The sequence below is a fragment of the Hipposideros armiger genome, unplaced genomic scaffold (assembly GCF_001890085.2).
Source record: "Hipposideros armiger isolate ML-2016 unplaced genomic scaffold, ASM189008v1 scaffold_18, whole genome shotgun sequence".
In the NCBI taxonomy this organism is placed as follows: Eukaryota; Metazoa; Chordata; class Mammalia; order Chiroptera; family Hipposideridae; genus Hipposideros; species Hipposideros armiger.
In genome coordinates this window covers 1,270,029-1,284,666 of record NW_017731368.1, presented here as the reverse complement: position 1 = coordinate 1,284,666, position 14,638 = coordinate 1,270,029, and the positions used below count along the sequence as shown (strand labels likewise).

The window sequence follows — 14,638 nt, the reverse complement described above, 5'->3', positions numbered from 1 at the left end:
CTCGCCCGCCCGCCCACCATGGGCAACGAGGCCAGCCTAGAGGGCGGCGCTGGCGACGGGCCGCTGCCGCCCGGAGCCCCCATCCCCGGTCCGGGCCCCGGAGCAGGGAAGCCGCCTTCAGCACCGGCCGGCGGCGGACAGCTCCCCGCGGCAGGCGCTGCGCGGGCGCCAGCGGGACCACCTGGCCCCGGCCCCGGCCCCGGCCCCAGCCCCGGCTCGGGCCCAGGCCCGGGCCCCGGCCCCGGCCCAGGCAGGTAAGCGCGTGTCGTGGCACCGGGGGGCGAGGGGGGGTGTCGCGGGGAGCTGCATCCTGGGACCAGGGCCGGGCCCCGCGACCCCCGTGATCCAGTCTGTAGCGAGGTCGGAAGTCCGGCTACACTTTGAACCCAGCCCCATTGGCGTGAGCCGGGGGTCACGGGAAGCGGCTCTCCGTTTCCAGCCGCCCTGCCTTGGCAAGGCAGGATGGTGAGCGCAGGGTCAGTCGGGGCCTGCAGACTGTGACTTCGTCACGAACCCCAAATTTGCTTTCCCCCAACGCTGGGCTCAGGAGGGTCTTATGTAACCTCAACCTGGTCCCTCTGCACTGAGGAGCAGTGGGATGGAAAACGTCCTCCCTGTTTGCTGGTGTCTGCATGTGTCCATTGTGTTGGGCTGAGGAGAGAGCACAATGGGAGTGGCTGTCAGGGAAGATAAGTCACTGTGAGGAACAGAGATATGGAAATAGTTGAACCATGAACTTGGTCGTGCTCTTTCCTCGGACATTTAGTGGCTATAATCATCTTCGGAGGAAGGGAAAGTGCCACTAGACACTAAATGGTACTTATTTGAGCGCAACAATACTGACAGGGTCAGGTGCTTTTCGCCAAGCTTCAGCAAAACACTTTGGGGTGAAGCAAAAATACTATTGAGTCACCTAGCTTCAAATATGTTCTCGTTGCATTTTGACTTAGATAACTACCTCAAACCAGTGGAAAAGCTGAAACCCATACAGAATGCTTTAAACAACATATCTGATCAAATATCATGAAACCAGCTTGTTTAAAATGTATGCCAATTGAGGTCCTACAAAAACAATCAAGTGGCAGTGAATGCAGTGGAAGGGAATGCCAATATATAGTAAATCAGTAGACTGAAAACTCAGGAAAGCTATGGAGAGATGACATGGTAAAATGGAAGGCATTATCTCTACACCAAATAGCCCCGGGGAGTAGCAAAACGGGGAGGGGGGATTGCTTCCGGTTCCATGTGAGTCTGTTAATAATGTTGTTGCCTTGGCTTTTCTGTGTGGGAGCACGTAAATTGTGAGGGAACGTAATTTTTGATTTTACAGCTGCCCAACTGTGCCTCCCATACGTTTAATTCCTCAGAAGTCATTTCGTAGACAACTAATAGTAATGAAAGGCTCTTAGTAGCCCGAAGCCTGCCGCAGACAGGCCAGCCTGTCAGCATCCCTTTTAGAGGGGGGTTTGCCCATTTTACATTAGCTTTTACAGTAATGCAGTTGGATGGCACATGATTCTTAGCACTGCAAATACTGTCCATTTTGCTGCGTGTTGAGCTGCTGTTTGAGTTTTAGCATGAGCGAGACTCATCTAGGCTTTTAGAGCTCTCCCTCTAAGGGAAAACGTCCAGAGCTGAATGGAAAAACACCTTGGTATTGGGAGTTCTCTGTATGGGGAATTCGACATTTCTCTCCTAGTAACCAAACAGGCTGCTCTGCTTGTAGTTTATCTGACGCTGCAGAGCCAAGCACGTGAAATTTTGGAAAGACTTGGGGAGCCTAGAGGGACAGGAAGGAGCCTGGTGTCTACTGCTCACATTCCTTTTCAGCGTGTCATTTCTACCCCGTCTATGCATTTTACTCAGGGCAGACCCACAAACTACTGTGAGTTAGGAGAACCATGGACTCCTGCTGGTTTAGAAGTCACATAATCATGCTCCTGGCTGTGGGCAAGGCTTACACATCGGCCTGCAGGCTCGGGGGGGTGAGCTGGCTATTTGTCACCAAAGCTCAGGACTGGGGTCCCTCAGGAGACTTAGGGATTCACTCTTCCAGCTAATATTTGGCTTGTCACAGCACTTGAGCTGAGCAGCACCTTCATGGTATGTCTCTTCTTTAGCATCAGAATAGCTTCCACTTCCTCTCACCAGAGCATCTCAGGTACCTGATGCCAAATTTAGCATGTTCTGTTCTGAGATGCTGCTGAACAGATTGGCCCATTGATGGCGAAAAAGCCCTATGGCATGTGCTTCCGGGCATTTGGGAAAGAGCATTGGCACAGTTTCAAGCAAGCTTGTGAATCTGGGGGCAGTTGGAAACCTCATAGAGATCGGTGGAGGATCGGGTAAGGGGGAGATCATTTTACCAGCCCCAGAGGGGAATGGAACTGAGATTCTGGGGGGCTGGATTCCTGGCTCTTTCCTGTTGACATGTTACCCCTTGTCACCCCAGGCTGAATTAGTTTTTTCATCCTCATACTGAGCTGACTTGGGCTCTGTGAGGGGGTGGCTTAAGAGCCTGACTTGAATCCTGTGAATAGCGGTGCCACCATACCCATAGTGCTGCCTCAACGGCACCCATAGCACTGCCCATTTGGATGATATGGCACTTTAGGCATCAGAGGTGCCCTGAAGGCAGGGCTTTCTGCCTCTGGTCTCAGGGTCACATGTCTAGTTATATAGGTTGTGTCTTTCCCAAGAAGTGCCAGATCGGGGAAGGCTGAGCTCTGTCTTAGGCTCCACCCTCCAAGCTGTATGCCATGGTGTGGGCTGCATCCTCCTGGAGGAAGGGGCACCTTTCGTCCATTCATTCATCGACTTATTTTTTTGGAGGTGTGATGTACATCAGATGCCTGACGTACAGTGCTCAATTGATGGGACTTTACTGCACATGCATCCATGACACACCACCAGTTCAAGATGGAACCTTTTCAGAACCTGAGAGATCAATTTTTAAAAAGTTGCACAAAAGGCCGGCCAAGTGGCTCAGTTGGTTAAGAGCTCGCCCTGAGCAACAGGGTCACCGGTTCGATTCACAGCCCGAGCTGAGCTGTCACTGAGCTGCCCACAGGTGGCAGGATAGCTCAGCTAAAAAAAATAAAAATAAAAATAAAATAAAAAATGGAAAAAATAAAAATAAAAAGGAGGTCAAAAAATAAAAATAAAAAATAAAAAAGTTGCACAAATGAGCCATGTTAGACCAGTGGGAACTTGTCTAACCTACACCAGCCCCGGTGACTTGCACATTTGCAAATTGATTTTTAGTCAGTCGGCCAAGGTGTATTTACCAGAGCAAGTGCTGGGCTAGGCTTTGTGGAGGGTCTGCTCCCCTGCCCTCTAGCACCTCACAGTCTGGTTGGTTACACAGTTCTTGAAAAGCTCTTAAAGAGCCAAATCATGGAAGGACCCTAGGAATGACGCTGCAGGCAGTTCAGTGTCTGAGAAGTGACAAATAGGCAGTGTTTATAGAAGGGTTGTCAAGTGAGAAGAATGGAGAAGCAGAGCTAGCTTCAAAAGAAGGAGAAACCCAAGGCAGCAGGAAAAATGGTGGGGCTACTATGAGAGGTGGAGAAAGTGGCATGAGGACTGTGGTCCACACAGGCAGGGACAGTGAGCAGAGAATGGGGCCAAGTTCAGGGGTGTGGAAGAGAGCTGGGGCAAACCAGGTGAAGTCTTTCCCTTATTACCTATCAAAATCTGAGCTCAACGCCAAGGTCACCTCTCACTTGCTTCCAGTCCATATGTCACGGAGACATCTTGAGCCAAAGGCAGCTAGGCACAGAAAACCTGGTAATTTGCTCGAAGGTGGGCAAGTCTGCTCTGAGAACCACACCCAGAGTTCCTTTCTCAAAATGCGTTTTTTATAATTATATCTCAAAGGAAGGAAGGAAGGAAGGGAGGGAGGGAAAAAGATGGGTTTGTCAGGCATAGCATCTCTGGTCTGGGATTAGCTAGAGTTATTATAGAATATCAGCTAACAGTCAGGCTCTAGAAAAATCTGGGACTAATTTGTAAGGATAAAATGGAAGGATACAATTGCCAGGGTTCGAAATAATGGCCCTTTATCATTTAGAGGTCAAGTTTGGCCCCAGTAGCTGGATTCTCATGGAGGGCATGTCATGGGGTTTGTACTAAAGTGATCTAACGAATGGTGATAATATAAAAATTTAATCCAAAGGGGGCAAATATTTTTGCATTTCTTGCCAGGGAGAGAGGGACAGCTTTGATAATATAGCTGTTCCCAGCTTTAGTAAGACTGGTAAGATGGTGCCAATAAAAAAAAAAAGGTAGGGAGATGTTAGGGGGAGAAAAGCTATCTTTAAAAAAACCTTTTTATTATGGAAAATTTCAAACATGCATAATAGTAGGGAGAAGAGGCCAATGAACTCCCATATTCCCTTGCCCACCCATAGCCGTCATCAACTCATGGCTGATTCAGTTTATCATCTTTCTCACTTCCCACCCACCATGGAAGCAACTTCTAGACATCCCAACATTTCATCATCAATATGTCAGTGTGTATGTCTAAGAAATAAGGTCTTTGTACAAACATTACCACGGCACCATGATCACATCTAAACAGGATAACGGCTCCTTCTTAATCTCAGCAAACATCCAGTCAGGGTTCAGTTTTTTGGATAATCTTATGAATTTATTTTTACACTTTGCTTGTTTGAATTGGGATCTAAACAGGGTCTACACATTGCATTTGTTTGCAACATCTCTTGAGTTTCCTTAAATCTATAGATTTCCTCTTCTTTTCTTCCCTGGCAGCTTATGATTGGAGGACTGTGCCCTTTGTCCTGTAGATTCTCCTATCCTGAGTTATGCTGAGTGTGTCCCTGTGGTGTCATTTAAGATGTTCCTCTGTCCCACATTTTTCCTGTAAATGGGGAATTATATCTAGAAGCCATTCAGATTCTAATTTCATTCTTTTGGCCAAGAAATTCTAGCTTTGAAAAAAAGAGTTAATTGAGGGCTTCAGACATAAAGGGGCTGGGAATTCATGGAAAGTAGAGCCAGACCTCAGTTTGGGAGCCAAAAAGAAATCATGCAATCAACCACTTTTTCTTTTTAAAAAGTTTTCCTTCCTCTGAGTAGGTTTGGTTGGAGTTTCAGAAGGCAAAGTTTTCAGAGCTCCTAGGTCATGCCTTTTCACCCCAGCTTTGTGGAGCCCTTCCTGTATATGTAAGTAGCGGGCTGCTAGATGATAGGATTTGGGGCTTCAATAAATCTTCTCTCTTCTCAGAAGCCCTGCACACCTGAATGGGGCTCTTTTACCCAGCTGGTGATGAAGCTGGGAGGGACAGACCCTGCTGTGTGTAGGCTACTTGGAGCCTGTGGCCCATGTGCAGTAGGTTGGGGCTGACTGTGGAGGTAGGTGGGCAAAACTGCCCTAACGGTTGGAACTACCATTGCTGGATGCCTGCTCCATTACCGCATTCTGCTAGGTGTTTTACACACACTCACTTCACCTGCCTGGCCATGTACCTCCTGCAGGCCCCCTCTGTCCTGGCTTCAATCATCCTTCCTGCCTGGGGATTCACTTTTTTAAATGGTGAAATGGTGGCTGAAACAAGCATGACTGTAGCAAGGGCTGAGTGTCACTTTCGGACTTGAAGCCCTCCTGGTAAGCTGAGACTTGGTGAACAGTCTTAGCCATGGGGACTCCTGTCCGGGCCTCTCAGTTGGCACCAGGGGTATGTCACTGATGGTACCGGTAGCATTGATCATGGCATTGATACTGCACTGGTAGGACTTGCTCAAGCTCCTTTTCTGCAGGGCCCTCTCCATCCCTTTCACCATCACAGTGGTGGCAGCTAGTTGTAGCTGGGGAGTGAAATGGGACCCTGGGCTCTGGGATCCTGCTTGTGGTGGTGGGGGACGGAATTCTGGGGTCCCACCCCCTGAATTGGGCCTCTGGTGGATGTCTATTGCCTCCTAGCATTCTCTCAGTCCATGTGTCTTAGACTTTAGGTTCTGGTCATCTGAGCCTGTGGGATGGAGCGGGTGAGCATGCGCCCTGATTCATCTGTGCTGTACCTTGGGCTCCATGCTGGTCAGCGCTGCTCTGATCTCTCAGTCCTATTTTTTTGCTGTTATGGCCATCTAGGGTTCTGAAGAGAGCTTTGCTCTAGCAGAGACCCCTTACCTGGTATTCCCACTTCTTTCTAACAAGAGGGTCACATGGAGGCGTATTGGGAGCCCCCAGGGGACTCTAGGTCATCCTGGGATCAAATGCAGAACTGCTTGGCGAGGCCTGGCTGCCCCTGAAGTGGGTGGGGCTGCTGTCAGAGCCAAAGGTGAAGAGCTTTTCCCCAACGGAAAGTCCAAGGGCTGGCTTCTGGGACCTGACCCCAACTGTTGAGGAGATCAAGGAGCCTCAGCAGCTTGTCCACGAGATCACATAAGGTTCACCCCAACCGGCCCCATCTGGGACTGCCCCCTGTATCCAGAGGAGCCCCGAGCTCCCAGCCACTGGCTCAGGGAGAGAGCTGCCCCTCCCAAAGGTGCTGGATGAACCAGCAAGGCATTGGGTGCTTTGGAAGAAAGGCGAGGTACGTAAATTTCCCAATAGTCACACCCATACATGCTATACATTCGTGAATGCAGGTCGGTAATAAGGGTGCCTGTGCTTTTTGTATATGAGAGTGGTTGTGAGGGGTTTCTACAGTTAAATTCTACGTAGAAGTAGGAGGATTTTAAAGTGACATTTTTTCCATGTACAATATTCAGGAAACCCTTTGCTGAGTGCCTACAGGATGCCTGCCCCTGGGTAAAATGTGAGGAACAAAGGATGATGCACAAAATAGGCTCTGCCCTCAAGGGGCTCCCAGTCGGGTGGGAGAGCAACGGCCGCTTGTTTAGATCTTTACCGTCCAGTTCCTTAAATTAGAGCCTGCTCCTGCCTTCTCTTTGTCTCACAGAGGTAAGATAAATGAGGGCATGATTAAAAGGGGTTGTATTATTTCATATTCTAAACTAGTAGAGCATATACTTGTGTGGTGTTTTACAGCTTACAAAACACATTCGCAACATTAACTTATTCTGTTGGGAGCTCTAAAGGCCTAATATGAGAGCTCTAGAAGAACAGCCAGCTAGCTGACTTTAGCAAACCGAAATGCCATACACTGAGCACAGCTGGAGAACCGCGTCACTCCCCCTGCCTCCTGCTCTGAGAAGATGGAAAATTTAGCAGGAGGATGGGGAGGGCTTTGAGGACAGGGAAGCATCAGGAAGTAGGACATTCGAGCAAAGGAGAGGGTCGGGTGGGGTGGGAGCATCCCGGGTGGGATCAGAAACTCGGGTTTTAATCAATCCTGCCGTTGCCCCAAACTGGCTGTACATGTTGGGTAGGTCCTCAGTTTTCCATATGTAAAATGATTTACCTGGATGATCTCCAAAATCCCTCCACCTCTGACAGCTCCTGAGAGAAAACAAGGACAACACACAGCCTTGAGGTTAATGAAAAGCCACTTGAAGTGAAGAGGATGCTTTTCCAGCTTCTCCAGAGATCTTTCAGAGTAGACGAGGTGGCCTCACAATCACGCCTGGAGCCAGGAGAGGGATGGCTGGCACCTTGCCTCTCCGGCACTCCTGGTAGGCAGGAGCTCTTGGAAAGCTGTTGGCCTCCTTCTACTGGACTGGCTGGCCAGCCGGCAAGGCCCCACCTGGGCCGGCAGAGCCTGCTGCGGCTCCTTGTTCCAGCCGTGCTCGGCTGCTTGTCTCCTGAGTGTTGTCCCACTATATCCCCCAGGTGCTCTGGCAGCAGCCAGTGTGCCCATGATTTCCAGGGGAGCTGGGGTTGGCAAACGCTTCATGGTGGGGGAGGGTGGGGCATGGAAAGGGCTGGCCTGGAAGAGACTTTAGTTCTGTCCCCTCCTGTTGGGCAGTTGGGCAGATTCCTTCACTTGTAAAGTGAGGAGATGGGTGTGGTGCTCCTGCAACTCTGTGGGTTCTGTGGACTCAGGCTAGGTCTCCTTAAATGTCGAGGTCCAGCATGTGAGGCCACTTTCTTCAGGAGCGTGGTTTAGCCTCAGCAGATGGTGTGTTTGCTTTGTCCCTTTATTTTGAGTGTCTAATCCAACCCCTAACATATGCCAGCATGTCTGCTCTCACATTCTGCTCTCACAGCTCTGCCCTGGTGTGAATACCTCCGTGGCCTTGGTGTGAATACCCCAGTGGTCAGTGGTCCCTCGCGGGCAGATGGCTTCACTGTTGGAAAGTCTTCTATTTGCCTGAAATGGGTTTCCTTATACCTCCTTCTCTTGGTCCTGGCTCTGCTGTCTGGCCCAGTTCACTTACCTGCTCACAGGTTTAGCAACACACTGTGCTCTCATCTGCTCAACCCTCATCTTCTTCTGTAGACTTGACTTCTCCAGCTGCTGTGTCTCGGATGTGACTCTGGGACCCTTGCTGTCCTGTATCCTGAGGACAGGGAGCTCATAGAACAGCATGCGGCGCTCAGCATGTCAAATGGACTAGGAATGACATGTTCTGAAGGACGAGGGGTCTTCGCTCATGCAACCTGAGATCACCTTCCTATACCTTTCTGAGCAATCTCTGCCACTGTACCCTACATTTGTCCAGCCTCATTCTGAGCATCTCCCTCGCATGGGTTCCCTCCATCCTGGGCTCGTGCATCCTGAGCGCGAATCTGTGGGGGCCTGCGTGGGTCCTGCCATGTCTTCTCTGGTTGTACTTGGAGATCCCTTCCAACCAAGTGAGATCTTTTGAATCCTGACTCTGTCCCCTGAACTGGGGGTGATAACTAAGGCAGTGTGATTGTTTTGGGAATTTTGCAGTGAGGCCTTCTTCCCTTCTTATGGCCCTGTGAGCCCACTCTCCAAACCCCTGAACCTGACCTTGAATGGCCAGTGTTGGGCTCTTGAGGCCAAGGTCTTGGCAGCTCAGGTTTGTGGTGATCCCAGCTAAGGACAGTGGTAGAGCCAGGGCTGGACTGGAGAGGCAACTATCCTTTGCAACCCGGCCATGGCAGCCCCTGTGCACTGCACAGGAAACCCCTGTGCAGGCCTGTCCTTCTTTGGTCGGCCATGTCATGCTGGCCTCTCTTGGGGGCGCGTCAGCCTTTGGCTCTGTGGAGTAGATGTCCCAGGAATAGCAAATGCTCTGCAGTTGAAAATTTCAAACACACATAACAGGAGATGTTATGTATATGATGAACTCCCTTCTGTGAACCTATCACCCAGCTTCAACAATGACCTGTGTTTTACCAATTTGTTTCATCTATATTCCTCCAACTTTTTTTTTGGCCGAAGTATTTAGGATGTACCTCTAATAGTTAAAATGTGTTTTTATTTTAATCCAATGACATCACTGTTGTCATTACTGTAATCACAGTTAACTACAATTTCTTCCTTTTTTTTTCTTAAAAAAATTTTTTTTTATTGGGGAACTGTGTGTTTTTTTAGGACCCAATAGCTCCAAGTCAAGTAGTTGTTTCAATCTAGTTGTGGAGGGCGCAGCTCAGCGGCCCATGTGGGGATCGAACCGGCAGCCTTGGTGTCATGAGCACTGCGCTCTAACCAACCCATCTAACCGCTGCACCGCAATTTCTTTCTCTCTTTCTCTTTCTTTCTTTCTTTCTTTCTTTCTTTCTTTCTTTCTTTCTTTCTTTCTTTCTTTCTTTTTATAGATTTTTTTAAATTGGGGAATTGGGGAAGGGGAACAGTGTTGGGGAGTTGGGGGAGGGGAACAGCCAAGTTGTTGTCCTTCAATCTTAGTTGTGGAGTATGCAGCTAGCTCAGCTCCAAGTCTAGTTGCCATCTGGCTGCCAAATGGCAGCTCGCGGCCCAGCCGCTCAGCTCAAGGTGCTGTGTTCAATCTTAGTTGCGGGTAGGCGTAGCCCACCATCCATCCCATGTGGGAGTCGAACTGGCAACCTTGTTGTTAGGGGCATGTGCTCTCACCAGCTGAGCCATCCTGCCACATGTTGGCAGCTCAGTGGCAGCTAAGCTCGGGCGCAGCTCATTGGCCCATATGGGAATTGAACTGGCGACCCTGTTGCTCAGAGCTTGTGCTCTTAATCAACTGAGTCACTCAGCCGCCTTGCAATTTCTTTTTTTTCTTTTCTTTTTTATTTTATTGGGGGAATTGCGGGAGGGGAACAGTCAAGTTGTTGTTCTTCAGTCTTCGTTGTGGAGGGCGCCAGTCGCCATCTGGCTGCTCGTCCACAGCTCGTGGCCTCTAAGCTCAAGGTGCTGTGTTCAATGTTAGTTGCGGGTGGGCGTAGCCACCATCCCATGTGGGAGTCGAACCCAGCAGCCTTGTTGTTAAGAGCACATGCTGTATCCACTGAGCCATCCAGGCAGCAGCTCAGCTCAAGGTGCCAAGTTCAGTCTTAGTTGCAGGTGGGCATAGCCACCATCCCATGCGGGAGTCAAACCGACAGCCTTGTTGTTAAGAGCACATGATCTATATCCACTGAGCCATCTGGGTGGCAGCTCAGCTCAAGGTGCCGAGTTCAGTCTTAGTTGCAGGCGGGTGTAGCCCACCATCGAACAGGCAGTCTTGTTAGGAGCACGTGCTCTCACCAGCTGAGCCATCCTGCCACCTGTTGGCAGCTCAGCTTGGGCGCAGCATCACTGGCCCATGTGGGAATCGAACCGGGGGCCCTGTTGCTGAGAGCTCGCACTCTTAAGCTAAATCTTAACCAGCTGAGCCACTCAGTCGGCCCCGCAATTTCTTTTTTTTTTTTTTTAGCTGAGCCATCCTGCCACCTGTTGGCAGCTCATCTCAGGCCAGGAATTGAACCGGCAACCCTATTGTTCAGAGTTTGTACTCTTGAGCAAGCTCTTAACCAACTGAGCCACTCGGCCAGCCTGCAGTTTCTTAATATAACCTAATACCCAGTCTATGTTCAGTTTTTCTTGATTATCTCAAAAATGACTTTTTAGAGATGATTTGTTCAAACTAGGATCCAAATAAACCTTACATATATATATATATGATATATCATATATACATATATTATTATATGTATTTCAAAATAATAACATATAGAGGCATTTTTACTTACTATAATACTAATGAATATAGTTTAATATTTCCTTGTAGTTTCTTTTGTTTACATCTTTCCAGGGGTGTGTAGTCAAAGTTTTGTGTTTCAGAGTTATTAGAAATAGTTCTACTCTGTGCGGTTATGCCACTAAGAGGATATACAGTTAAGCTCCTTTTTTCCAGTTTGTGCTCTGTTTGTAAGGATTGCTTTTTGATCACGTATCTCTTGCCACCATCATACTGCATAGTAAATCAGCCAAAATTCAGTGGCTTAGAACAGCAAGTTTTTATTTGCACTCGTGTCAACTTGCTGGCTAGAATTCATGATCTGGGCCCCAGGCTGCAGTTGAGTCCAGATCTGCCCCATGTGTCTCATCCTCCTTGGACAGCAGGCTAGACAGGGCACATTTCCCCATGGTGGTGACAGATGCACCAGAGGGCATGCCTCACTATACACACACATTTCAAGCAGAGGCTTGAAATGACACATCTACTAACATTCCTTTAGTCAAAGCAATTCATGGTTAAGCCCAAAGTTAAGGAGTGGTGTTGCAGTTACAATGGCTTCCGTAACAAATTAGCCCAAAGCTTAGTGTCATAAGACAGCCATTATTTTGCTCACAGATGCTGTAGGTCAGCGGTTCAGGCAGGGCACAACGAGATGGCTTATTTCTGCTCTGCAGTGTCTGGAGCTTCAACTGGGAGACTCCAGGGAGGGGGACTAGAATCACCCGAAAAGTCTTCATCATTTACATGTCTTACAGTGATGCTGGCTATTCGCGGGGGACTCAGTGCTTCCCCAGGTGGGCTAGTTTGAGCTTCCTTACAACATAGTTACTGAGTTCCAAGGGTGCCCTGAGAAAAAAGAGAGGAAGCCAGGTGGAGGCTCTGCTACCGCTTATGACCTAGTCTGACAAGACAGGCATTGTTACTCTGGCTACATTTCGGTCATTGAGGCAGTCACAAAGTCCTGCTGAATTTTGAGAGGAGGAAACATGGACTCCATCTCTTGGTTGGGAGTGTCAGGTTCTATAAGGGCATGTGGGACTGGAAATCTTGCCGAGACCATTTTTGGAAAACAGGCTGCCACAGCTGAAAAAATATACTCCACCTCTAGTGGCAGGAAATGCAAAGTCACGTGGCAAAGGGGAGATATTCACAGAAGGTAAAGAGCTGAGAACAATGCCATACCATACAGTTATCACTTGGTTTCCAGAATCCACAGATGCTCAAGCCCCTTATATAACATGGCGCAGTGTCTGTGTATAACATAGGCACATCCTCCCGCGTACTTTAAATCATCTCTAGGTTACTTATAATACCTAAAACAATGTAAATGCTATGTAAATAGCTATAATACTGCATTGTTTAGGAAATAATGACAAGAAAAAAGTCTGTGCATGTTCAGTTCAGAAGCAGGCATCGTAGGCCTAACTATATGGTATGTGTCAGCAACATGTTTTCTTTCTGAATGTTTTTGATCCGCAGTTGGTGGAATCTGTGGATGTGGACCCCACAAATACAGAGGGCTGACTGTACTGTTTTCCTTTTTTTTTTTTTAGCAGAGCCATCCTGCCGCCTGTTGGCAGCTCAGTGGCAGCTCAGCCGGGCATCGAACCGCTGTTGCTCAGAGCTCACACTCTTGAGCGAGCTCTTAACCAACTGAGCCACTCGGCCGGCCCTGTACTGTTTTCCTTTTGATTTAATGTTCTTAAAATTACTTTCATGTGATTCCAAATACAGCAAGTTATATTGAGAGAAGTCTAGTTCCATCTCATTCCCTTCCACTTTTTTCTCTTCCTTCCCTGATAAGAAACCATTATCAGTTTTTTCCACTATTTCTTTTTGAAAATATAAGAAAAAATATATTTATTTACCTTGCTTTTTTTATATAAAAGGTAGCAGACTCTACACACTGTTCTGTACTTTGCTTTTCTCACATAACTTTTCCTGAAGATCACCTGTAGTGGAATATAGACAGCTTCCCAATTTCTTTTTGAATCTGTACAGTGCTCTCCCATGATTTATCTATGGACATTGGCCTGTGTCCAGTCTTGTGCTCCTACAGATAACAGCACAGTGAGAAACCTGCTGTATACATCATTTTCTATTTTTACCACTGTACCGGTGGGATAGTTACCCAGAAGGAAGATTGCTGAAACAAAACGGTCAGTGCACGTTTTGCTGTCTTGCCAAGCCTGAGGGGCAAGAGCAGAAGCAGGGAGCTAGTGAGGGGCTTGGGCAGTATTCCTGTATGAAAGGATGGTTACTGCCTGGGATGAGGGGATGGTGGGGAGCAGGGAGGGGATGAGAGTGCTGAAAAGTGCTCAACTTCTGAATATATTCTGGATGTAGAGCCAGAAGGATTGCTAAAGGGTTGGCTATGAAGAGTTAGAGAAAGAGCAGTCAGAGGAGCCCTGAGTTTGGCCTGAGCATCTGGTGCAATAGGGATGGGGCCTGAGATCAGGCGTTTGTTCTGGGACAAGTTGTGTTTTAGAAGCATCCAAGTGAGATACTAGGTAGGCAGCTGGGTATTCAAGTCCAGGCTGGAAAACTAAAGTAGTGCTTTACCTGCAAATGCGTTAATATTAATGCTACCTGGTTCCTACAAGTACCCTGAGAAAGAGATAAGGAAGAGGAAGAAATTGAGGCAATACTGGGGTTCCAACAGGGCAAGTCAGGTATGAGTACATTCAATTCAACAACCATTTATCTTATCAAATGAAATGCTGGAAATGAACACACTCAGCAAGAGGCCTGGCATTCAATGCCACTGGTGCCTGGTTCCTGCCTAGGACAGAGGATGTAAAGGTGAACAGGTAAATTAGCATCCCACTACAGAGCATGTTTGAATTACACTTGATTAAGGGTGTGGCCCCTCCGCTCTGGGAACTCTGACTCAGTGGGGGATCCTGGGGGCTCAGAGGGCCCACTGTGGTCCATCCTCCTCATCTTCACATACAGTTGCTCAGACAGATACTGCATTTGGGCCTCAGGGGCTACCTTGGAGAGCAAGCCAGCACGCTCTAGTCTCTTGGAGTGTACAGCCTTTGGGACTAGGACCCACACCCATACAAGTGATTCCGATAAAGTGTGCTGGTTACCATTCCATGACTTGCCGTGGGGGTGGCTTTAGACACAGAATGATACAGCCAGCGCCTCTAACACCCAACCCTGACAAATCCATTCTCCCCAAAACACCCTACTTTATCCCCAGGGAAGGTTTTTCTCCCAAAAGATTCTGATTTTGAGAGTTTTGTTTCTATGTCTAACATTTTTGTTCATTGTTTATTTTTGTTCATTTAACAAGCATTTATTAGCCCTGTTGTATGTCAGGGTCTGTGCAGGCTCTGAGTTCACAGAGGAAATGCAGTAGTCAGCCTGGCTGGGTCCCAGTCTGAGTGAGCATGAGGGGTTTGGGCAAAGCCACACAGTTAAGAGAAAGGAGCAGCAAAACTTCTCTGGTGCTCCTGCTGTGGGTCTTAGCATGCCCGTGTCCTGCCAGCCTGCGGCAGGATTTCTTTTGTATCTGGACAGGCCTGAGTCTCAGGTGATGGCTGCTTGTCCCTTCACACACACACACACACACACACACACACACACACACACACACACACAC

General features: G+C 48.4%; 1 protein-coding gene across 1 annotated transcript in view; it reads left to right on the top strand.

Moving 5' to 3' along the window:
* Positions 1–6: 6 nt before the first annotated feature.
* The window catches only part of BSN (bassoon presynaptic cytomatrix protein), a 101,409-nt gene continuing 86,777 nt past the window's right edge, over positions 7–14,638 (top strand). The window contains exon 1 of the mRNA XM_019631685.1: positions 7–254. Within this exon, the coding sequence (XP_019487230.1) occupies positions 19–254 (236 nt within the window). The 5' untranslated portion in view covers positions 7–18. The remainder of the gene's footprint in view (positions 255–14,638) is intronic.